The sequence below is a fragment of the Lepidochelys olivacea genome, assembly GCF_965140295.1.
Source record: "Lepidochelys olivacea isolate rLepOli2 genome assembly, chromosome: 11".
In the NCBI taxonomy this organism is placed as follows: domain Eukaryota; kingdom Metazoa; phylum Chordata; order Testudines; family Cheloniidae; genus Lepidochelys; species Lepidochelys olivacea.
This window is the reverse complement of record NC_140421.1, coordinates 39,580,963-39,606,884: the sequence shown is the minus strand read 5'-3', so window position 1 is coordinate 39,606,884 and position 25,922 is coordinate 39,580,963. Positions and strand designations below refer to the sequence as shown.

The window sequence follows — 25,922 nt, the reverse complement described above, 5'->3', positions numbered from 1 at the left end:
GTTGGAGGTGCAGGAACTCCACTATAAAGTTCATTGAGAGGGTGGACCAAGGAAATGGAGGTTTGGGGAGGGGCTGTGTAGCGGGGTAGTCACCCGCTCTGGCCCTGAAAGAGTTAAAATAGCCCTAGGAAAGGGCTGCCCAGGGGAGCCAATAGGCTAGGCTGATTGGGGAAGGAGCCACAGCTGGGGCCACGCCTTAATCAGGCCACAGCTGGCCCTATAAAAGGGCTGTGAGCCAGGAGCTCAAAAAGACTTTCTCTAGCTGTAGAGAGAGAAGGACCTGGCTGCCTGGGAGTTGAGCAGGGTACCTGAATGGAGCAGGGCTGGGGAAAGGCCAGAGGAGCTGGGGAGCTCCAGCCTGGAGAACCCCCAGGCTGCAGGCCTTGCTGAAGGCCCAAAGCAGGTTGCAGAGGGGCAGCCCAGGGTTAGGCAAAGGCAGCAGGTCCAAAACCCTCCTTGCTGATGATAAGTGGTTTACAGACTGCAGTCTGCCCCAGTGAGCGGGGGCTAGATCATGACTGGCAGTAGCCACTGAGGCAAGGGGGGATAGAGAGTTGGGGGTTCCCCTGGGTGGGGAGACCCAGATTGTGGGTTACTGCTGGGGGCAGAACCCTGATGTAAAGGGGCACCAGGGTCCGGAAGGGACATGGGGGCCAGCGGCAGGCAAGACTGACCTGCAGAGGGCGCTCCATGCTGGAAGAGCTAATTCCCGAGACAACCAGCAGGAGGCACCGCACCAGTGAGTAATCGCCTAGCTACAGGCTGAAAGAGGCCCATATAGTTGTCTCACAGGTTCTTCATACAGGCACAGAGGTCACAGGACTTCACATAGTTTTTAACATCTGTTCATAGGGTCAGCCACCAGAAGTAACTGGTAATCAGGTACCAGGTTTTTAATTGGGCACAATGTCCTGCCATGAGTGAATCATGGCACAACCTTAGCACCTGAAGTTGGGAGCTGGAAAGTGGTCATCATGTGACTAGTGAGGGCCCCACAGACAAATTGGGAGGGTTTAAGGAGAGTGTGAGGGCTTTCTGCTCCACCTCACAGTACTCGTCCTTGCAGGACAAGGCATTTGCCTTCTCATTCTTAGACCATGGATACTAGGTAACCATAAAGTCAAACTGGGAGAGGAAAAGGACCCAGTGAAACTGACATTGGTTGAGTCATTGTGTTGTCTGTAGATGCTCCAAAATCTGATCTATCCAGACTTGGACAGGGGCATAGGCCCCCTCAAGGAGGTGGTACCACTCCTCAAAGGCAGCACTGATGACCAGGAGCTCCTTGTCCCATACATCTCTCACCAGGAGTCATTTTCCAAGAGAAGGCAGCACAGAGATGAAGCAACTGGTGAGAGGACCATACCTATTGCAAAGTCCAAGGCATTAGTCTCAACTATGAAGGCCTTTGTAGGGTCTGGATGGGTCAAAATGGTGGCAGAAATAAACAACTTTTTCATGTGGTTGAAAGCCCCCTGCATGTCAGGGGATCAAGTGAACTTAAGTCTATTCTTGAGGAGGGACATTATAGGGGCTACCAGGTCAAAGAATCCTTGGATGAATCGCTGGTACAAATTTATGAATACAAGAAACCATTGCACTCCACACATATTCAAGGGTGCCTTCCACTTGGTGAGGGCTGCAACCTTGTTGGGGTCCTGCTGGAGAGATGAGACAGCCCAGAAACTCCACAGTATCCTTGTCAAATTCACATTTCTTGTGTTTCACATAAAATTGATTTTGGTGAAGCCAATCAAGAATGGTGTGGCACATGGTCGTCATGGAGTTCTTGGTTTTCTGGAAAAAATGAGATCATCTAAGATAATCACAAATTGAGGATATCTCTGAAGACATTGTTCATGAAATGCTGGAAAGTTGGAGGGGCATTACGCAGACCAAACAGTTTGACCAAATATTCAAAATGGCCATAGCTAGTTCAAACCGTTTTCTTCCATTCATCCCCCTGTTGGACTCTAACCAGGTTGTATGCTCCATGCAGATCTAGCTTCATGAAGACCTGAGCCAAATGGATTCTTTCCAGGAGTTTGTTTACGAGAGGAAGAGGATATTGATTACAGACAATGATCTTTTTTAGGGCTGGATAAGCAACGTAAGGTCAGAGGGAGCCATCCTTCTTAGGCACAAAATAGATAGATGTTCCCATGGGGGAAGTCAAAGGGTGGATGAACCCGTTACATAGATTTTCTTCAAGGTACTCCGGGAGGGCCTGCAGCTCAGGTTCAGATAAGGAAATATGCATCCAAAAGGAACCTCGGTTGAAGGCTGATTGGGTAATCATAACTGTGGTGAGGAGGTAGGGCATGATCATTCTGTTTGCTGAATACTCTGGCATATTCTAGGTATTTGGCAGGAATTTCAGGCACTGCTCATAAATCTTTGGTTCCTAACTCTGGATCCTTCAGGGGCTTCAGCATACTGCAGAACGTGACCAGCCATTGGCTTGAGCTGCGGAGGCATGTTCGTTGGCACCGCAGGGAACACAACAGTATAGATCATGGGCACAATCTAATTCGGGGGTCATGAATGGCAAGTCAGGGGATACCAAGGATGCCTGGTGAGTACAAAGCACGGATGACCCTGAACTGCAAGATGCCTCAGTGACCACCAAAGGTCATGACCTCCAGGAGAGCTGTCTGATGCTTAATGGGGCCTGAAGAGAGAAGTGAGCCATTGATAGCCTTGACAAGCTCAGGGAAATCCTTGCAAAGGATTCCATACCCCTTAATGAACTCCTGGTCAATGAAATTGCCAGAGATGTCCAAGTCAACCAGTGTTCTAAGTGGACATGAGGGATGGCAGAATGCCACAATTGAAGAGGGAGACAGAGCAGGGAAGCGTGCTGGTTAGGGATTGCCAAGATTCTGGCAGATAGCTGGCTGCACAGCTTGCTGTGGGGAAGAGGGGAGCATTGACCCAACTCTAGCCCCCCCACACTGGGACTGGGCTTTGGTGCTTCCCAAGCTGGAGGTGGACCAGTCTTTGGTAGGACACCCTGCTGCAACATGCCTGGGCATCCCACAATATAGGCACAACCCTAATGCCTGATAAGGATTTTTTTGTTGGCAGAGAGGTACGGCTCAGTCAACTTGCATCATTTTGGGGTCTGATAGGGCAATAGGAGCTCCAGGAGACATAAGAATTCTGACCAGCGGGGGTCTGGTGGCCTGTTGTTTTTCTTAGGCTCCCTCTGTTAGCTGATCATCAATCCTAAAACAAAGATCAATTAAGGCTCCCAGACTAGGTAGAAGTTCCACCCATGCTAATTCATCTTTGATTGGGTCATTGAGTCCCTGCTTGAAGTTGTGTCTCTGCACAGTGGATATCTGCAGCCAGACATTTAAATTCCTCTGCATATTTGGTGATAGAACCAAGACACTGCCAGAGGACATGGAGAGCAGCTTCTTCAGTATATTCTTGATTAGGATAATCAAAGATACTCTCCGTTGCCTAAACAAAGTTCTCAAAGTGTTCAAGGAGAGGACTGGACCCCTGCAGGAGTGGTGATGCCTACTTCAGGGCCTCTCCAGTGGGCAGACTAAGCACTAATCCCACTTGGGATTGATCCATGGAGCATGACTGTAGCTACAACACGAACTGGAATCCACAAAACTTGGCATGATACCTGTTTAATTTATCAGGTAGGGGCAGCTTAGGCTCACAAAAAGTGGGTGCATGATTTGGGAGTACAGAAGACACTGCCTGGACATGTACCTGGGCCTGGAGGGACGCACTGTGGTCACACAGCATGGTGATCTGAACCTGAAGTTCCTGTAGGACCCCAACAACCTCTGAGAAGGTGGGTTGGCCTCCTTCTGGGGCCCCTCTATGCCAGCTAGTAGGCTGCTCAAACTGTCACACACCAAGGTATACGCAGTGAGACCTAGTGGTCAGAGCAGGGGTCTGGCTTAGTGGCTGGAGCAGAATCAGAGGGTAGAACTGGAGACAAGCCAATGGTTGGAGCCAGAGATCAAAACAGAAGCAAAGGGCAGAGCTGGAGCTGTGGTCAGGAGACAAGCTGGTGGTTAGAGCCAGGAGTTAGGGGGTTCAGAGGTAGGCAGGGCTAGAGAAGAGCAGGTAAGGAGGCAAGGACAGGACAGGAAGCAGGTCTGACGCAGCTTCGGGTGCTGCTAATGCAACCAGGTTTAAATAGGGATCAGTTGGCTCTTCCATCCAGTCAGGGAGAACAGTCACTTAATGAGGGTTTACTGGGCCCTGCTGAGCTCATTGGGTTGCTAGGCGACTGCAGCCAGCTGAGTCCCTGACAATATTCTTCTTCAATTCCTGTCTTAACTATTGTGCACTGTCTCTGTGCACTGTTAAAAAGCTGCTGCTTTCTATTCTACAGCTGGCAGCACTTTGGTGGTGGGTGAAGGAATTCCATTGCAGAGTTTGTATAGATTTGACAGTGATATGGATCCTTTATGATGAACAGCACTATAAGAATGTAAGATATTACCATTAGTGTACTGGAAATGCCACCATACAATCTGATCATATTCATGCTCCAACTGCTGCAACCTTGGATACATAAAATCTGTACCAGCGAACTACCTAGGTGCACTGCCAGAAATCAAGGTCAGCATGAATGCTGATTTTGAATAACACATAAGGCTATGAAAGGGGCAGATCTTACCAAGTGCTAAGCAACTTTCACTCCCACTGATGTCAGAAGTCTTTGTGAGTTGAAAGTGTTCAGAACTAGAGTTGGCTGAAAACCACAAAACAGGGTGCAATTTCCAAGTGGCTGTTTGGGTCAACCAGATTCATGCCCCTCATTATTCTTGTGATGTTTAGGGGTTGGCTGTTCATCATACGAACACACACATTTGTATGTGAGCAAGTATATTCCCTACTTATTTACCATCTGCTGTGTGTCATTTGCAATTTGCTCTTCTGCTGTTTGAAAAATTTCAGTCATCCAATAAGGGAGCAGAAATGATACCATGTGTCTTAAATGACCAGTCACTCAGTGAGAATAGTTTGAGTGAACAGTTTTCTAACATCTCATTTATGCAAACAAGTTTCAGCCAAACTACTGATGAATATTTGTGAATGACTAACCATACAATTTTGTCAAGTCATAGAAAAAAGGCAAAATTAATTATTCTAAACAGATAATTCAGTCTGCTCTCCAGAGCACCTTGTAGGACTGTGTCCTAAATTATACAAAAGAGCCTTACAAAGGGGTCAGTATGAGGCTGGATGCAGGGTTTAATCAGTTTTTTTTTCCTCTTTCTAAACCAAGTAGCCCACCCCTGCTCATAATATATTTAACAGTTCCCTCCAGGATATTTTCAGTTTGCCTAAACTTTGAGTCAGAGCTTCAAGCCTGTTTGAGAGTAAAACCTTTTAATTGTAACAATGAAGATATTATTAAAATAGGATTATAATCTTTTACTTACACTGATAGGATCCAGAATTTTTACTGCAGCCAGACTCCCATCTTTCTTATTGGCGACCTTATAGACTTTACCATAAGTGCCTTTTCCAATGGTCTCTATAATTTCCCAGGTATCTGAGGGATCAGCTAATGATGCCTGTCCAATCATATTGGGATTATATTGAAATAATCCATATAGTGGCGCCCTGGAGAACAAAGTTTGTACATTCGTTAAATGTTATGGGATTTAACAAACTGTTTCTTATTCATTTATTTATTTAACAAGCTATCTGAGGAAACAGATCAAGCACAGAATATGGAACAGAATGGAAACAATAAGCTGCTATTGATGGCTTCCTTCTGCCCTGAGCACTACTGCTAGCCATAGAGCACTGAACCAACAGGGCAGGCAAAGGAAGAGCCAAATCAGAATCCAGAACCTCACCAATGAAGAAATAAATATGGCCCCACTGAATATTTCTCTTTCCCAGTCTTCAGCTTTACAGGTTTGGAGTACTCTGCCCATTGCCTGGAAAAGCAATGTTGAGCTCTGCTACCTTCTTTTCTAGCATTTGGACCAAATGGCTCTCAAGTGACTCTATGCTAGAGATGGATTCTTGCGAGCAGGGAAGGGAAAGGTGCCCTACCCTGGGGACATGAGAAGGGAAATAGTGGAGGCTCTTGGAGGGAAAACAGGAGAGAAACTGAGAAAATGCATAAGGAAGGACACATTCCCTGATTATTAGGACCTTGAGCATGATTCTGGGCACAGCTATTTTAAAGATCTCCAAATACCCAACCAACCTGTGGTCAAAATTTGATCACTCTGGAAAGGAACTAACATACAGCCAGAAGGGAAAGCCAGGGAAGGGGAGATCCAGCAGGCAGAAAACTGGCAGGCTGAAGAAGTGAGTGAACCGTAAACAGGGAGAGCAAGCCATTAGAACAAGAAGCCTGCATTATTATCATGATATAGGTACTGGGTCAGTTTAACTCTGGTGGAAGGTGGCTCAACTCCATTGACTTCAGCAAAGTTGTGCTCACTTATTTCAGGCTGAATTTGGTCAATACTTTTATTGTGTAAGTAGCATCCTCTAATGTTCTTATTCTCACTAGTTGTGTCAGGAGGATTCATGTGGGAAAAATTACAACTGGAAACATGTAGTAATATAGTGCCTCCCATCTGAAGCCAGGGACATTCTGTTTGGACTTCAATAAAGGGGGAGAGTGAGCTTGGAAATGTGTGTTGGGTTTTATAAGCACAAAGTTAAAATTCATGTTTAGTTTATGCACTTTTTTTAATTGTATGGACATTGTACTCCTTAGCCCAACCTTATTCTTTACACTACTTTGGTTCTTTACATCAGGCTTAAAAAGTCCATGATAACATTTCGGAAGCCCCAGCAATGTGCTTGACACTGTTCAAGGAACAAGTCCTTTCTCCAAAGTCTAAAGGATACAAATAGAGAAACAGGTCATGTTGGAAAGTCAACATTAGCTTGAAGGTTTAAGGAAGGGGGCTTTGAGTTTGGTTACTGGCTCATTTGTTCAGGACATAGGGTGACCATACATCTCATTTTGGCTGGGACAGTCCCTTTTTTAAGACCTGTCCCTGACATCCCAACTTGCCGGGCATTTGTCCCATTTGCTCTTGCCAACTGATCATCAGCAAATGGGACAAATGCCAAGTTTTGTGAAAAAAAGCGGGGTGCACCAATCTAAGGGTACGGAGGAACATTCAGGAGTGGCGGTGCTCAGGCTAAAACTAGACCCCAATTCCAAATAAACCTAGACATGACTGACCTGCAAAACAAGCTGCACAATCTACCTGAAATACAATGTTCATTGACTTATTTGCCCTTTCCTGTCATCTACAGTTACCTACATAATATTTTCATCCCCAGTCACAACAAACTAGCAAGAGGATTCTTTACTTTGAAAGAACCATAGGGCTGACTAGAGATACTTATTGCTGACAAAGGGTCATGAAATGAAGTGGGAGCTCTTGAATGTACTTTTTTTGTTAAGTCTGAATGATTTTGTTATCTGATCAGGATAGAAAGGGCATCTGTCAACAAAAATTCAGTGGCCATTGTGTACAACACAGTGATGAACATGAATTTGTAAATATTTTATCTTAAAAAGACAAGGACAATATTGGAAATGTTCTTCATTACTGTAGCATTTAAAATAAAAACAAGAATATACAAAATCATGTACCTTTTGGTCTATTTTTACTACAATGAACTTTTGTTTGTCTTTTTCCATATGACTAAGTTTTATGAAGATAAGTGCTTTCGGGCAGGGACTGTCATTTACTATATATTTATACAGTGACAAACACAATGAGTCCCCAGCCTGGTTGAGGGCTTTAGGTGCTAGCACAAAATAAATGTTGAAATGTTTATAATAGAAAAACCTACAAAACCTAACAGCCAAATGCTAAGTTACAATGTCTTTAAGTTGTGCAGGAGGCTGAACTTGACGACCTCTTTTCCCCCTTCTGTTCTCCCAAAATCTCCCTCATATGGAATACAAAGAGCGGCTTAAAGCTCTGGTAAGCTTAGTAGTAGTACTTCCACTGACCTCACCAGAGGGTGTTTCAGTTGCCTACAGACCATAACGATTCTGTGAGTTCATCCACCAGATGGGGGACGCTTTTCAGTAGTTAAGTCTGTTCTAGCGTACAGCCCCCAATTGGCAAGCAAAAAGCAGTCTACACCAGATGTAGAAAAATAAAGATTTGGCAATTAACACTACTGGGAGTGGAGCAGCAGAGCTATTTGTGACTGTGCACTAGGGGTATTTCAGAAATGACCAGATGGCATCAGCCCGTGCATAGTACTGCACCTAACCTTATTCACAAAGTCAGAAGTTACCAAATACAAAACAGGTGCAACTCAATGGATTTGCACCCACTTACACTAAGATCGAACTGGGCTGCAGGCCTGTGGGTTTTTTTTAAAGAGGAAATGATAACCTAAAATTAAAATAAGCCTAGTAAAAATCCATCTGCCAAAGTGAATAGCCGGGCTTATACAACAAACTATCCACAGAGTGCAACGTCTCCTTGGCCATCTCTGGAGAGTATTCCCTTTATTTCAAATAGACACACTCTCCAGCAAGAAATTAAACTTGTTTTTCTAAAAAAAAAGTTTTAAGAATTATTTTAGGGAATTTCTATGGCCAGTGTTATACAGGAGGTCAGAATAGATGGTTACAATGGTCCTTTCTGGCTCTCAAATGAATTCACACAGAAAAATGAAAAGACAAAAACATATCACTCATGGATAAACACTTTTCACAAAGTGATCGCTCAATATCTCACCTCTCAGTCCTTGTCCTCAAAGGAAACTTGCACAACACCTTCAAAAGACAAGCCTGGGGATTTAAATTCATAACTCTGCTAGGCTCCAAAAGTCATGGACTTAAACAGAGACACTGGTTTATGACTCATTACAACAATTTGCAACATACCGTACTGCCTGCTAACCACTAATTAATTCCCACTTCATTTTAGTGACCCACCTACAGCATGTGTGGAACCCTTCTGCGTAATCATCTGTCCCACCTTGTATTTAGTGCAGACTGTCTGGTTACTTTATCCAGACCTGAGGAAGAGTTCAGTGAAGCCTGAAAGATTCCACCAACCTCACCTACCTTGTCTCTCTCTCTCTCTCTCTCTCTCAATACAAATTCAGTCAGATCTGGTATGACAGCTAGAAAACTTTCAAATACAAGAATAGACATTTGTTAACTGCACTTACAGAAAACTATCCTTCATTGTGTAGTATCATCACGTAACAGTATTTCTGAAATAAAGATAGCAGAAGTTGAACTCATTATAAAAAAAAAGATAGGAGGATGTGAAGGGGACATGGCATTGGCAATATCAGGACAATCTGTAACTCAATGCTCACTGTTAACCACAGTTTTCAAAAAGGATTTTGAGGAAAGTTATGTTATCCCTTAATGTTGCATAATAGGGGAAGCAAATATACACTTATTGTTACCTACTTTATCTCCTCTTTTGAAAAAAGATAGGATAAATCTGACGCATCTCCAAAAACATAAAGGCAACGGGCAACTTGTTTTTCCCCCAGAACAGTGCTCCCAAATTAGTGGATCTTTTTGCAAACCAGCATCTTTCATTCTCTAAAAATGCACTATAAAATACAGAAGTTTATACAAAAAGCATATTCCAAATAAAGTAGAAAAATCAAATCTTTGCATGTATTAATGTAACAGATGATATTCAGCCAAAAAAAAAATCAGAATCAAAAGGAGTATCCGAATAATCCAGTGTTCAATAGCATCTAAATTCCAAATGTACAAAAAGTAGCTATCTGAAATATCAAGCATGACAACTCAAAAATCAGTTGTGTATCTCATCATTGTAGTATCATTATTCACAAATCTGATACTAAGGTGTAAAAAATTTAAAAAAGAAATTATACTTGGATTTTTCAAACTGTTCCTGTTTTCAAAGCAGAATATGGCTCCCTCCTTGTCCTGTTTAGTGTGTCATAGATTTCCATGCCTCATACAGCAGGTGAGAGGACATGATATGAGAGACCAACAAACAAGGATAACAGAGTCAACAATTGCTTGATTGTGTTATTTTTACTGTTGCCTCACTGAAGTTGCAAATATGGCAAATAGCAACAGAGGCTCGCCCATTGCTTTCCAATAGACGGTCATTATCTCATCCTGTGTAAAATGAGCCATCTGGACAGGTTTGCCATAGCCCTGAAATTAGTACAAGGTTCAGCTCCAGGCTAGTGCTTATGAAAGTCATGATGTACAGTACTAAATATTTTTGGACTCCACTGTAGCTGGTAGTGGGCACAACAGCAATTCCAGTACATATAGTTACACAATGAAATAGAAAATATTGTTATTGTTCCATATGCACAATTCTGCACGTTGTTAGTGTTTGCATAGCATTCTGGCTCTGCTTCTCTCACCACTTGTACGAGAGTAGGTTAAAGCTGCTCTTGTGAAGTAGTTGGCTGCATAACCTTTTAGCGCCTATTTAAACAGTAGAACCATCAAAAATATCAAATTCAAAATCAACTATTCAGCATTTGCAGTGAATTAAATTACGTTTTTGTTGTAACTGAATGGGCCCTAGCATTAAGGCCCCACTCAGGCCTAGTCAGGAAAAGTCAACACACTCGGCTAGTGCTACATCAGCTGGCATTCTGTCTCTTCCTGATGTTCTTACCCAGCCAGACACTAAACAAGCAGTTGTTGTTAGTGGAACTAATGAACCCTTGAAAGGCACAGGAAAATCAATAGTCAGAAAAGCTCCTTCTACTAGTCTGACTCCTTCTGGCCTCTCTTCCCGAATGCGGCAAAACAAAGAGAATGTCAATAGCTGGAAATTAAATGTTCAAAAGAACTCATCAAAGCACTAATCTGTAACTATTCTCATTTTGCCATCGACAAGGAGATCACAGAGTTTTGTGCAGAGATTTCTCCTGAGGCTGAGGATCAGTCAAAAAGGGAGCTGGAGAAAAAAGGCCCTGACCTCTGTGAAACTCACATTGAGGTGTAGGAAAATTAGGCAAGAGGAGAAAATAAATAGGGCAGGTCCACTTCCGAACAGCATTATGAACCAGTGGAGTGAGGTACTAGCAAGACAGACTGAGAGGGACCAGGGATGATAAAAAAAAAAAAAAATTTGTCTTAATTGCAGTTTACAGGACAAATATCACTTGAGTAACAGAAACTACTAAATGAACAAGGTACACGTAGTTTCCAGCCCTCTGTCCATTAGCCCATGGGGTCCTTTGCCACTTCTCTTCACTCTGTACCCTTCTTACTTATGAAGAGGACATTGTCACCTTCAAGAGGTAAAGCCAGTAACAGGCACACTTCCGGGTGATCAGCAGGTGGGTCAAGATGAGCTGTTTGCAGATTACAGTACCAAGAGAAAGACCATGAACAGTAGCTTCCTTCTTTCAATCTTTTCTGAGCCTGATCTCTATGCCTCCTGCTCAGTTCTGTTAAGGGCCAGAAAATCCCATGATAGATGCAGCTCCTCAAGTCATTATGTGCAGCTAAGACAGACCAAAGCAGCAAGACCCATGATAAAACTGTGAGACATAACAATGCTGTAACTGAGCCCAGACCAAAACCTTGGACCTGAACAATGCCAAACCTTGGGAAAATTTAAGCTATCTCCAAACTTCACGGCTGGCCCCTATATTTGAATTGGGCTGAATCAAAACCAAGCTCTGGATCGAACTGAATTCTGGGGAAAATCCAGTTCTGAATTCCATCACTTGAGCCCATCTCTACCACTCACCTGCAGGGCCCAGGTTTCAGTCCTAAACTAGGTCATAAGTGAATTATTTGGAAGGCTTTCTCCTAATATTTACTGTAGATTTAGTCCACATCACAAAGTTAGCATACATTTGGCACCATTTTGGTTTGTAGTAAAGATAAATCCCCAGGACCAGCTAAGCAGAACTGATGAATATCTGGACTCAGATGCACTGACAGAGAAATATGTGGAAAATTACATATTCTTCTCCCTCGTGGTGCTTCATTCAAGCCAATACTATTAGATAGGGCTGTCAAGCGATAAAAAAAATTAATCAAGATTAATCATGCAATTAAAAAAATTAATGATTAATTGCACTGTTAAACAATAATAGAATAGTTTATTTAAATATTTTTGATGTTTTCTACATTTTCAAATATATCGATTTCAATTACAACACCGAATACAAAGTGTACAGTGCTCACTTTATATTTATCTTTGATTACAAGTATATGCACTGTAAAAAAACAAAAGAAATAGTATTTTTCAATTCACCTAATACAAGTACTATAGTGCAATCTCTTGATTATGAAATTTTATGTCCAAAAAAACTGCATTCAAAAATAAAACAAAGTCCACTCAGTCCTACTTCTTGTTCAGCCAGTCGCTCAGACAACAAGTTTGTTTACATTTGTAGGAGATAATGCTGCCCACTTCTTGTTTACAATGTCACCTGGAAGTGAGAACAGGTGTTCTCATGGCACTGTTGTAGCTGGCATTGCAAGATATTTTCCGGCTAGATGTGCTAAAGATTCATATGTCCCTTCATGCTTCAATCACCATTCCAGGGGACATGCGTCCATGCTGATGATGGGTTCTACTTGATAACAATCCAAAACTGTGCGGACCGACGCATGTTCATTTTCATTACGAGTCAGATGCCACCAGCAGAAGGTTAATTTTCTTTTTTTGGTGGTTCGGGCTCTGTAGTTTCCACATCGGAGTGTTGCTCTTTTAAGAATTCTGAAAGCATGCTCTTCAGATTCTTAAACCTTCGGTCAAGTGCTCTAGCTATCTTTAGAAATCTCACATTGGTACCTTCTTTGCGTTTTGTCAAATCTGCAGTGAAAGTGTTCTTAAAATGAACATGTGCTGGGTCATCATCTGAGACTGCTGTAACATGAAATATATGGCAGAATGCGGGTAAAACAGAGCAGGAGACATGCAATCCCCCCCTCCCGCGGAGTTCAGTCAAAAATGTAATTAACGCATTTTTTTTTAAATGAGCATCATCAGCATAGAAGCGTGTCCTCTGGAATGAAGGGATATGCATGAAGCATGAAGGGGTTTATGAACGTTTAGCATATCTGGCACATAAATACCTTTCAATGCTGGCTACAAAAAAGCCATGCAAATTCCTGTTCTCACTTTCTAGTGATGTAAATAAGAAGAGGGCAGCGTTATCGCCTGTAAATGTAAGCAAACTTGTTTGTCTTAGCGATTGGCTGAACAAGCAGTTGGACTGAGTGGACTTTTAGGCTCTGAAGTTGTACATTGTTTTGGTTTTGAGTGCAGTTATGTAACCAAAAAAAATCTACATTTGTAAGTTGCACTTTCATGACAAAGAGATTGTACTACAGTACTTGTATGAGGTGAATTGAAAAATACCATTTCTGTTGTTTCTCATATTCACAGTTCAGATATTTGTAATCAAAAATAACATACACTTTGATTTCAATTACAACACAGGATATAATATATATGAAAATGTAGAAAAACATTCAAAATAGTTAATACATTTCAATTGGTATACTATTGTTTAACAGTGTGATTAAAACTGCAATTAATCGCAATTAATTTTTTTGAGTTAATTACGTGATTTAACTGTGATTAATTGACAGCCCTACTATTATAAACATTTATTTAAAGGAATAGCAAAAGAAAGTCCAAATTACTTAAAGGATTTACCCAAGAAACTGTGCTCACAAGCTTGGACATGCATTGAAATTTACACTATTTAAAACCAAAACCAAGAGGTACTTGTAGCAATGACAGGGTGAAAGTGAGCCTCATTCCTGAATGAAACAATAATTGTTCACCAAATAGCAACAGACATAATGTCCATGAAATCCAAATGCCAGCCAACTCATTCAGCTACTGAGAACTGAAATAAGGTAAGAAAATTATTTGGTTAATCTGTAGCTCTGTTTTAGTGGTTTTCACTTCAGAATCTGACTGTTGCACTTAAAACAGACCCACAAAATAATCTTCTATCATGGATATTTTTTGCCATCAAAATTTTCTTCAGGTGTATGAAAAATATACAGATCAGTGGTAAAATATAGAGTACTGCAGGGAAAAGAAAGAGAAAGTGTGTGTGTGTATGAGTATTTAAAGATTTGTGTCAGCCAACTGCATGAGTTAGGAGAATACAGCTGGCAACTGACTAACATTTCTTTACTGCAGTGGAAATATACCTATATTTTTAACTCCTTCCTCAGAAGCATGAGGGATGGCCACAGCTGGAGATGGAGCACTGGACTGGGAGGGCCAGGACTCGGAGGTGGCACCGAGCATTCTCTCTCTCTCTCTCAGGTGCTTGGCTGTCTGGTTCTTGCTCAGATGTTCAGGGTCTAACTGATCGCCATATGTGGGGTTGGGAAGGACTTTCCCACCAGGTCAGATTGGCAGAGAGCTTGGGGAATTTTGCCTTCCTCTGCAGCATGTAGGTACAGGTCACTTGCCCTGATTATCCGGGTATATCTCACTTAATAATTTCCCTGCCATTGCAAGACCTCAGGCACTGGTGCACCTCAGTCCCTCCTAATCTCTGCCTGTGGCACAGAATAGTCTAGTCTTCTGTGAGCTTCTTTGGTCTAATTTCAGTTGTTGGGTTTAGTGTGTGGGTGCTGGTGGTCAGACAGATGATCCTGTGGTCCCTTCTGGCCTTAAACTCTGTGGCACATAACAGTCACGTTTATTGTCTCCAGTTATGTGCCACATAGGCACTGACCAAAAAAAGCAAAATGTGATTTGTTAAAAATGCCTGTAGTGCAACAAAGCAATAGGCTAAGTCCCCTAAATACTATGGTGAAATGTTTCTCTCAAAATAAAAGACTTCGGAAATGCCGCACTGTCGCCAACATTTTGCAGAAGTTTGGCAGGTCCCATGTGGCTTATCCCTAAGTATTTGATAATCTGCTTTAACTGTCTGCTAAAGATACAATTTTACAAGCACTGATTGTTTCTGCTTTCTCAGGGGGTCCAGTATATTCCTGTCAAAGCTCTAAGGCTGATGGATTTTCCCATTTCCCTTGCTCCATACTTTAACACATAAGGTTCCACATCATAGCTTCTATTCATATAGCCAACTGGATTTGGACCACACCCAATTTGGATCCCATTGAGGATGCTTTTTAATTGACTTGCTGGTAGGAGCTGCAAGAAACTGCCTTCCCAATGCACTTTATCCATTACTTGCACTTTATTGTTATTGGCTTCGTCAGAAACAAAGAGGGCATTTACAACATAATTATGGTGGCTCTTAAATTTTTCGAACACCTTAACCTGACAGTAAAAGCCTTACAAAATCCTAATAGTTCTGAAAGAACAGAATCAGTAAGAATGTAACTTCAGAAAAGGAGGTTCCATACTGTTGGAACAAAACTCTTCTACAAGCGTGAGTACAAACGAGAAACCTTTTCATAAATATCCTGGAAAATGGTGCGTGTGTCCAGCCCAGACCTGAGCCCAATGAAATGTTTTTGTTGCACTTGTTACCAGCACTGTTTGTTGCATTAGTTACCAATTCTTGAAAGTTAGCCCTCATTTTGCCACTTTATGCATGAGAGAAGCCTGAAGCTGTGTCAGTCACATTGTCTCACAGTGTAGCACAATGGATCTGCAACACAGGGGACTACAGATCCCATCACCCTTCTCCCCACCGCACATCATTTTCCTCCTGGCCTGCTATGACGCATCCTGAACCAGGAAATGGCCAGGCTTTATTGGGAAGCAGCTCCTGCATGGCAAGCCAGGAGATGCAGAGAAACTGGAGGCAGAGAGGAATCCCCAGGAACCATATGCAGAGCAATGTGCAGAACAGACGATGGTTTGTGAGGGACTTATGGAGGAGCAGCCATGTGTGGGCAGGAGGCCAGTGCAAGAGGGGTCCCAGTAAGAGACACTAACTGAGCCTGGCCTGGAAACCCACAAGTTCCTAACTGCTTGAGTAGTGACTGAATTGGGGAGGGCAACCCCAGGTACTAGACCTGAAGAGCCCTGACTCTCGACTGGACTGCCCTGGGGCCCAAACAAGAACCGTTATTGCTCAGTTTGAACTGTAATTGTTTAAGACCCTGTACTTAGGGTATTTGCAACCTTTCCTTTTCCTGCCAGCCCTATTAAAATATCCTTTCCCTTAGCCCTGTGTCTGAGTGGTTACTGGGACCCACCAGGGCTGGTGCCTACAAGGCATAGCTGCTGAAGAGCATACAATGCTCGCCTCCAAGTCATGGTACAAATGGCACACTACTGGGTTTGGTGTATTCCAATACTAAGCAGCCCCGCTAAGTACAGTATTATAATTGGTGGTATTGGATTGTAAAACTATTGTCTGGCCTGCTTATTACTCACACAAATAGGTCACAGAAAAGATCATTTATTTGTGTTTACCTAAATTGTATCCTCCAACTGCAGGATCCCTTCAGGCCTACTAGGGGTGTTTCATAAGCCCAGGAAGCACTATCCACTCTACAGCTGGGACACTAAGAACCCCTCCCCTCAACTTCTCTACTCCTCCTGGACTACCTCTTTCCTTTGGCTCACCCCCATTGCTCATCAGTCACCTATCAAGCTCTCTATGGCCACCTCTATTTTGGCTCTGCTCCATGGCTGCATGACTGTCAGCCTCGGCCCTTCAACACCACAGCTCCCAGGAAAATCAACCCTCTGCTGCTTCCTGGGCATTCACTTCCAGACTTCTTCCGCCTCCAGTGTCGTTTTTGGACATTAGCCCTCAATGGGACCCCTGCTTCTGCAGCCTACAATCATCATAATAAACAATGGTCCAATCTGGCCTTGAAATCTATGAATCATCCCAACTTGCTCCTTAGTTGAGTCATTTTTATTGTCTTGAGGGACTAGCAAAAGATGCAATATTAACCCTAGAGAGGGCTGCTCTGGGTTCCCAGAATGAGGCCTCGCAACTTGTGTTCACAACTCCTCTCAGACTGGTTGCATATTTAGGAATAGAGGGAATGACTATTAGGGTTTGGTACAGCAGGAAGGGATTAAAGATAGATATGAGCCCTGACCCACCTCTAGTTTTTAATGGCCATATGTTCCTGAATGGTCCTATTACTTGTTTGAACTATATAGCTCATTAAACTACACAATTTTGAGTTAAAAGGCAAAATAATGCTAAAGTAGATTTTCACACTGTTTTAATTTTTAAAAAACAACTATCAAGGTGTCTGATCTCATCTTGGTGCACGTTAATATGATCATTCATACCTCAGGAGAAAACTGTACCCTTCAGAGCCATATATTACCCATGCAAGAAACTTCCAGTGATGTCAATGGCAGCATATGATCCTATGGAACAAATTCAACCCTCAGTTATAACCATTCAGTTCCGTTCACTTCCATGGAAGTGAAAATTTCATGGGTTTAATAGAATAGATTTTGGTCCATCACAGAATGGCATTTCTCAATGGAATATCTACAAGACAGTGATGCATCTGGACTCAGAAAGATGCTTAAGCAATTATTTAAGAAAGCCAGACAGACAGAAAGAAACACAAAGTACATTTACAAAGTAAATGTTCTCCCATGAAATTTAAAAGAGTTTTCAGGAAGGCTCAGCATAAATATAATGGTGCTGGATTAATGATGGCAGGCTAGAAACAGTTTGACTAAACAAAGCAGTACAAAAATAAATAGTTTTCACAACTTCCAAAACTGAAGCCTAATTGCATTTCTCACAAATTTGCGCAAAAAAAAAAAAGGGAAACATGTCAGTTTGATCTTCAATTTTTCATTATTTTTTGTCACAAAGGTATATTTTACAGGTAGAAAACTGTTATTTTGCAATGAAAAACTAAATTGTCAAAATTTCTGGGCAAAAATTGCAAATTTCTGCTTGGAGTAAATTCATGAATATGTATAAGTTTGCTCAGAGTTAGCAGAGAAATCTGTGTCAATGGTGCAAATATTAACGTTTTGCTATGGCTCGAATTAAGGAATAAATGCAACAAAAAAAAATGAATAACTAACAAGGTAAAAACAGGTACACTTACATTGTCTTGGGAAGTCCGATCCTCAATGGTAATGAGCACCTGCACTGAAATCTATGGGAATTTTCAGTGCTCAGTACCACTCAGGATAAAGCCCTTAAGAGCTAATGAATGACAATAGTGCAGTTCGTTTTACAGTAAAATTAACAGTGCTACATCTATAGTTTTGATCATTCAACATATCCAATATTGAATAAAAGTAATAAAATGATTTATCTGATCAGTTACATTTAAATGATTAATATAAAAATTTTAAAAATATAAAAATAGTTAACGTAACAAAATAATATTAAGCAGATGAGATTTTCCAAGATAAGATCCAGTTGTCAGTCAGTTAAAATTAACAATTTTTTAAAAAAATTCCTAAACAATGGCATCGCCACTGCAAAATTATTATTCATCTTAGCCATCTAACTAAAATTCCTGTAAGTGAAATACATTAAAACAACTGCAAATCTCTAATAGCTAATACATTTCAATTTTGCCTCAAGCTGGGAGTTCAGTGCTAAAATGAAGTTTATAATCCCATGAGCCCATTCAGTTATAAACCTCAGGTGACAAATCAAGAGACTACAAACTATGCTCCCTGTGTGTGAAAATCAATACCCGAAAAGGTTTTCTACACCTCCTTTGGCAGCAATTTAACAGCACCAACAAAAATGCATGTGCTAGTGGTGTAAATGGAGGGATGAAGGGCTATGAACAGAACAGTGACTCTTAGACCAGAAACAGCCTTTCACCACATTCTACTTACAAAGCTTGAGATGCTGTGTGCACAGATGGGAAAAGAAATCTAAGGCAGGTGCAGGAGAAAGCTGGAAAGAAAATAACTGCAAACTTACATTAGTGATCTATTTTCTGAAACCAGCTTATCTTATATTGGATTTTTCTCCCACTAAGAAATATCAGATTTCTTCAGGACTAAGAAATAGTTCTTCACATCTGCCAGTGCTGCACATTCTGCATTTTGTTCCAGTGTCCTGTACTAGACAATACAGCATGCATTAGCTTAAGATGCTTGTCATGGAGGGTACAGATAAATCGGTTCAATCCCCAGCAGCTTCACTCCATTACTACTAAAGATTAATGTGACACTAATTGGTCTTGAGCCTGATCTATTTATTGAGTCTTTTACATGTATGAGCTGTAGAATTAAAGCCACTTAGCCATTCACAGGGAATGAACAGCAACTGTTTAATTTTTCGAAGGGATTTTTTCCTATCATTTTGCAATACACCTTCATTTTATAATGTAATCAATCATATTTCATCATTGGAGTGCTTGAATATTACTTTTAAGGCAGTTTTATATTAATGAGGATTTTTAATAAAATTGGACATTATTCTTTATCCACAAGAAAAATAATAAGAAACTGTTAACCATGATACATACTGTAATCCTGAGTGCTGACAATAGGTCTTGCTCAAGATGAAGTATTTTCATCAGTAAGCTAGTTATTATGCATTACCAGCATGTGCCCAGTAGCCTAGCGTGACACCAATTTGCATAATTTTTCTTCTCTAACAGGCTTCAAAAATAATAATATGCATACTAGATAAAATCTATTAATTTTAAACTTTAGCTGTTATTTTTAGGAAGTAACTTATCAAAAGAACCTTGAAAGAATTAAAATTAATAAATTATGAATGTATCGTTCTGGCTATCAGCTGTGGGCCTGTAGCCATCTAAACTGAATTCAGAAATGAAGCCTAAGGCAAGTCCAGAAGCAAATTGCTCTGGGTCCTCCCCATGGAAGTGACCACAATAAGGTGAAAGGAGAATGCCACTGTCCGATAATTACTAAGAGCAGCAATGACCTGGAAAATCAGTTGACGCTTTCATTGTACAGCTAGATTATATAGATAGATAAATAGTGATGAGTATTGGATATGCACATAAAGCTGTTATGGCTGAAGTATTAACAACACCTTAATCTACAGCAAGAAAAAACACCATGAATACCGATTTTTTTTTGCACACTGAATCTAAACAAGATATTCCTGTATGTTAATATCCATCAGAAAGATTAATGTGTTAGAAAACTTTGATGGCCAATTAGCTTCAGAAAGAAGAGTGAAAATATCTTTACATGGCATAATGGAATAAATGAGGGCCCATTCCTTATCTTTATGAATTAAACATTTGTATATCCCAACTTGTATAGCAAGCAACATGACTGTAGTAAAGTATATTCTCTTGGATATTCACCCTGTCAGAAGTCTGGCTAAGTGACATCTTCAAAGAGGGATTTATGCCTGGGTGCAATTTACTACACATTTGATATATTGCCATTGTGAAATAATATTGCTCACTGTACAATGTATGAGGAAGGTGATTACACATTTACACATGGACTCAGTCTCCGCTACTACAAAAACAAATTACCAAAAAGCACTCATCTACCCCAGTGACAGATGCTGTGTAAAAACCTAGAGACACATACGGAAAAACAACATATGCTCTTGTACACACACATGCCCTCACAATAAAAGCAGAGAGGGAAAACTTTGGGGGCCTGATAGTGCCAGATATTTGACCCCTGAGAGGCACTCATCAACTTCAATTCCTACTAACTTCAGGGGATTTGTGGCAGTTTAGCGTCTTTCGGGATTGGGGCCTGGGGGAGAGAACAGGTTAATAACAAAAAATCCTTCATGAGTGGAATCTTCAAACAACAAGTTAATAGAAAATGAACAAACCAACCCTTCTTCTTACTCTAGATTAACTCTTGGGCTACTGCAGGTGCTCTGAAAGAGGGATCAGGTAATTGGGGCATTCAAGCCAAGATGGTGAAATGGAGCACACTGCATAACAAAGAAAACCCAGTTCAAAAACATAATAAACAAGGAAAGATGCTCTCATACCAGTGTATTTTGATGTATTTTTCCAGTTCAGTTTTTTAAAGCTCTTCTGATAAACTTTGACTTTACATAGTTCAATCATTATAGTGTATCACCCATCACTCCATTTTCTCTTTGTGCCTTACACTTTTCTTTTACATATTAGTTTTCACATACAACTCCATATTCAATAAAAATGGACTTTCAGAATGAGAAATGGATTAAAATATTGTGATATAATTTAATATTTCAAAGACATGATCTATAGATAATACACTGCACTGTGTTGTATTCTAGCACACACTGTTCAACAATAGAGTCATTTTGCTCAATGAAAGTATTGGCTGCATATAATTTTAGAGCCCAGATTTCTGCTAAAGAAGGCGGGGGGAAAGAGAGAATGCAGTATGGTGTAAGGGGTTTTTTTGGCCTAACTTTGGGAAGGCCTCCTTAGACAGATAACACCAAAAGGCTTCATTTAAAAGTATGATTGTGGGAGGCAGGAGTTGGTGGGTTCTGTTCCTGACTATCACCAACTTCCTAACACCAGGTTTCAGAGTAACAGCCGCGTTAGTCTGTATTCGCAAAAAGAAAAGGAGTACTTGTGGCACCATAGAGACTAACCAATTTATTTGAGCATGAGCTTTCGTGAGCTACAGCTCACTTCATCGGATGAGTACCGTGGAAACTGCAGCAGACTTTATATACACACAGAGAATATGAAACAATACCTCCTCCCACCCCACTGTCCTGCTGGTAATAGCTTATCTAAAGTGATCATCAGGTTGGGCCATTTCCAGCACAAATCCAGGTTTTCTCACCCTCCACCCCCCCACACAAATGAGGGGGGGGATGATCACTTTAGATAAGCTATTACCAGCAGGACAGTGGGGTGGGAGGAGGTATTGTTTCATATTCTCTGTGTGTATATAAAGTCTGCTGCAGTTTCCACGGTACGCATCCGATGAAGTGAGCTGTAGCTCACGAAAGCTCATGCTCAAATAAATTGGTTAGTCTCTAAGGTGCCACAAGTACCCCTTTTCTTTTTCCTAACACCAGTGTTGCAGAAACTGAAATCTCTATGTACTTCAGTTTCCTCATCTATAAAATGGAAATACTATCACCTGCTTGCCTCCCAGGTCTGTTGAAAGGTACCTCCTGTGCACATATCACAGGTATAATACTTCCAGTATTGTAGCATAGAACTGTCGATACTACTGCCAGTATATTTCCAGTATACACACTCACACATTTACATGGAAGGACTTTGAATTTCTCTCATGGTTACATTTCTATAAACTAGAAATTGTATATTACATAGTTTACAACAAAAACACTCTCACTAGAAAGGTATCTTTTCAAAAAAAGAAGTCTTAGCAAAGTTTACCCAAGAAGCTCAGTCCAGGGTACTTCAGCAAAAAACCCTAAAATCCTTGTTTAATGTACTGTACTGCTCTTTTGCAATTGCTGTATCCAATTTGTATTCCTGTCGTATCAATGCCACCAAGGTAATTTTCTATAATGAATTATTTATATTCTGTTGTAATCAGACATCTGAGATAGTCTAAAACATTTATATGGCCACTTAGTTCACTAATGATAAGTGAGCTAGTCCTAAAAATGTGAAGCTATCTTAGAGACCTGTTGAACTAACATTCTGGCCAATATTTTATGTCAGAGGAGCCATCTACCATATGGATCAATGCAACCACATAGAGTAGAGAGGAAGGATAGTTTTGTGCTTAAGGCATGGGTCTGGGACTGAGTTTTTCATTGATTGGAAGGTCAGAAGGGACCATTGTGATCATCTAATCTGACAACCTGTGTAGGACAAATAAAACTTCCCCAAAATAATTCCTAGATCTTATCTTTCAGAAAAACATCCAATCTTGATTTTTAAATGGTCGTTGATGGTGAATCCACCAAGAGCCTTGGTAAACTGTTCCAACGGTTAATTACTCTCGGTTAAGAATGTACACCTTATTTCCACTTTGAGTTTGTCTAGGTTCAATTTCCAGTCATTGGATCATTTTATAGCTTTCTCTACTAATTTGAAGGCCCATTATTAAATATTTGTTCCCCATGTACATACTTGTAGACTGTAATCAAGTCACTCCTTTAATCTGCTCTCTGTTATGCTAAATCGATTGAGTTCTTTGAGTATATCACTATAAGGCATGTTTTCTAATATTTAATCATTCTCGTGGCCCTTCTCTGAACCCTCTCAAATTTATCAACATCTTTCTTGAATTGTGGGCACCAGAACTGGTCACAGTATTCCAGCAATGGTTGCACCAATGCTGAATATAGAAGTAAAATAAACTCTGTACTCCCACTCAAGATTCCCATTTATGCATCTCAGGATCACATTAGCTCTTTTGGCCACAGCATCATACTGGGAGCTCATGTCCAACTGATTGTTCACCACAACCCCCAAATCTTTTTCAGAATTGTTGCTTCCTATGATAGAGTCCCCCATCCTGTAAGTATGGCCTACAATCTTTGTTCTTAGATGTATACATTTACATTTAGCTCTACTAAAATGCATATTGTTTCCTTGCACCCAGTTTACCAAGCAATGCAGATCATTCAATCAATGACCTGTCCTCTTCCTTATTTACCACTTCTCCGATTTTTGTGTCACCTGCAAATTTCATCAGTGATGATTTGTTTTATTCCAGGTCATTGATAAAAATGTTAAATAGTGGAGGGCCAAGAACCAATCCTTGTCAGACCCCATCAAAGCAAACCCAATCAATGACGACTCCCCATTTACAATTATATTGAATTACCAGTTTTGTGAAGAACATTGTGTCTGACCTAGGGCACATCACAATTTCTCTTTGCCTCTGTTTCCAGTTTGTAAAATCTAGGATAATAATCTCTACTTCACAAAGGTCTCATGAGGATAAATTAAGTATTATCATAAGACATTCTAGTATCACTGTGGTAGAAGAGGGTATATGTGCCTAGAAAATTGATTTTAATTATTAAGAGATAAACATGGGGACTGTGACTGGCTCTGAAAGATAGGCCACAAGTCCAACATGGCCAGAGTCATGGTTCAGTCCAGAACATGGGTATTCTGGGACTTGTTTGCAGGCCTGATAGGAGTTAGAGGCACAGCTAGGAATGCTGGGAAGGAGTTCCCAGGCTATAAGAAGCAGCCCTCCCCTCAGAACACGGAGTTCTCTCTGCCAAGAAAGCCTAGGAAAGAATAGGGGTGGGTCTCTGTATGGTGGGAGGAGACTGGTACAGAGCAGGTGGTTTATCCATAGGGACCTGATAGATGCCTAAGAGGTATAGAAGGGGCCTGCAAGGCTGGTAACAGGAGAGTTTCCTGGAATACCGCATGGAGAGTATAAATAGTACCACTGGGGGGAAAGTAAAGTGAGAATAGCATGTGGATGGGATTAGAGGTTCACCTCATGGGATTAGAGGACCCCAGGGAAATGTGAGCTCTCCAATGGGTTTAAGGGACGGCCTTTGGTACGGGTGAATGAGGCAAAGGCCCGGAGTGCCATTCGAAGCAGAGCGCCTCTGGAGCAGCTGCTTCCCCCAGCTCTACAGCTGCTCCTGCTCCCTGCCTTGGAGCCACCCCGGCCAGCTGCTCCCTGGAGCCTCCTGTTTGCTGTGCAAATGGTGGGGGAGCAGGGTGCTGATGTCAGGGTGTCCCCCTCTTTCTGCCCCCCATGTACCCCCATCTCTGCTGAGCTGGGGTTGGGGGACAGAACTGCTGGTGACTGCTGCTGTCTGAAGAAGCCTTCAGACTGTTGAGTGCCACTCTGCTTAAAGGGACAGCGTGCTGTCTCACACACACACACACACACTCTCTCTCTCTCACACACACACAGTCTCTTGCACGCTTCCCCGACACCCACTGTCTCTCTCATACACACTCTCTCTCCCAACACTCTCTCTCACATACTCTCCAACACACACACACACGTGTATTATCATCATCACTTTTTGGTACTTCCTGCAATGCACACATATTCTCTGTAATTTTATTCTTTCAAAGTTGTTAAGGATTAGAGTACTGTTATTTTAGTTTTTTGAATGGTCTGTGCATTATATAATTTTATTTCTCTCTTATGCTTAAATTTAATTCTTTGAGTAGTGAGTTCTAAAATGCCTAATCTGTCCTGGCTGGGATAATTATCATTTTTACTTTTATTATCCTATTGTGCTTTGTCATTCATTATTTAAAGTGGTACAATCAAATAATAGTATCCTTCTAGAATGTAATGTTAGCTTGTACTAACCTTAGCAGTGCCAGTTTAAAAACCATTAGCTAAACATATAACTTTAGACACTGTGCAGATGAAGGTCACTTATTTTCAAATAGTATTTTTAGTTATATCTCTAAAATAGCTTCAAATTTGCATGAAAATAAATTCAGGTCCAACTATGATACCAGTAGCAATGATGGAGTCAAGTGTTAATGAGTCATGTACATGATTGTGATCGGTAAACATAAATGCCAAAATAATTAGAAAAATTAATTCCCTTTTGTAATGAAAAAAATCTTAATCACATATGTTAAAATTAAGTATGTTTTTAGTGGAGTGAAAAACAATTGACTAAAATAGAGTAGATAATTGTAGTAACACAGAGTGTGTCTGTTAGAGAAAGTAAGCAGATTTTAAGCAGATTTTTTTTATTTTTATTTATCTCTGCTAAAGATAGTGTACAAAATATCAAACATATGTTTCTGGTATCTGCATTACAGCTCCAGAACTGATAACTCAAGGCTTGGAATTGGGAATATCTTGCTGTATTATCTCTTGATTATTCTAAATTTACATATGAACTTTAAACGTGGCTTTAATTGGAGTTTGTATATATATATATATTTTATATAACAATTAGATACAGTATTCCTGTCAGCTAATTCCTAAATTATTATCTGCAAAAAGCCCTAGAGTTTTCAGGTGCCTAAGTAGTCCCTGGAATCACAGTTAAAGTTTCCTACTGCCCCCAAAAATCTGAAATGGTGTCCCGGTGAGCCAGGATTGGCCAGTGGGCTGCAGGAGGGCCATGGACACTGGCAAGATGCATTCCCCGTGTGACAGCACAAAGCCCGCCTTGAGGCACATGATGAGCACAGGCAT

At 41.0% G+C, this 25,922-nt stretch overlaps 1 protein-coding gene across 1 annotated transcript in view; it reads right to left on the bottom strand.

Annotated features, from left to right (window-relative positions):
- The window catches only part of MYO3B (myosin IIIB), a 334,888-nt gene that overhangs the window by 299,559 nt on the left and 9,407 nt on the right, over window positions 1–25,922 (bottom strand). Inside the window, exon 2 of the mRNA XM_084643361.1 lies at window positions 5,424–5,607. Coding sequence (XP_084499487.1) covers window positions 5,424–5,607 — 184 coding nt within the window. The remainder of the gene's footprint in view (window positions 1–5,423; window positions 5,608–25,922) is intronic.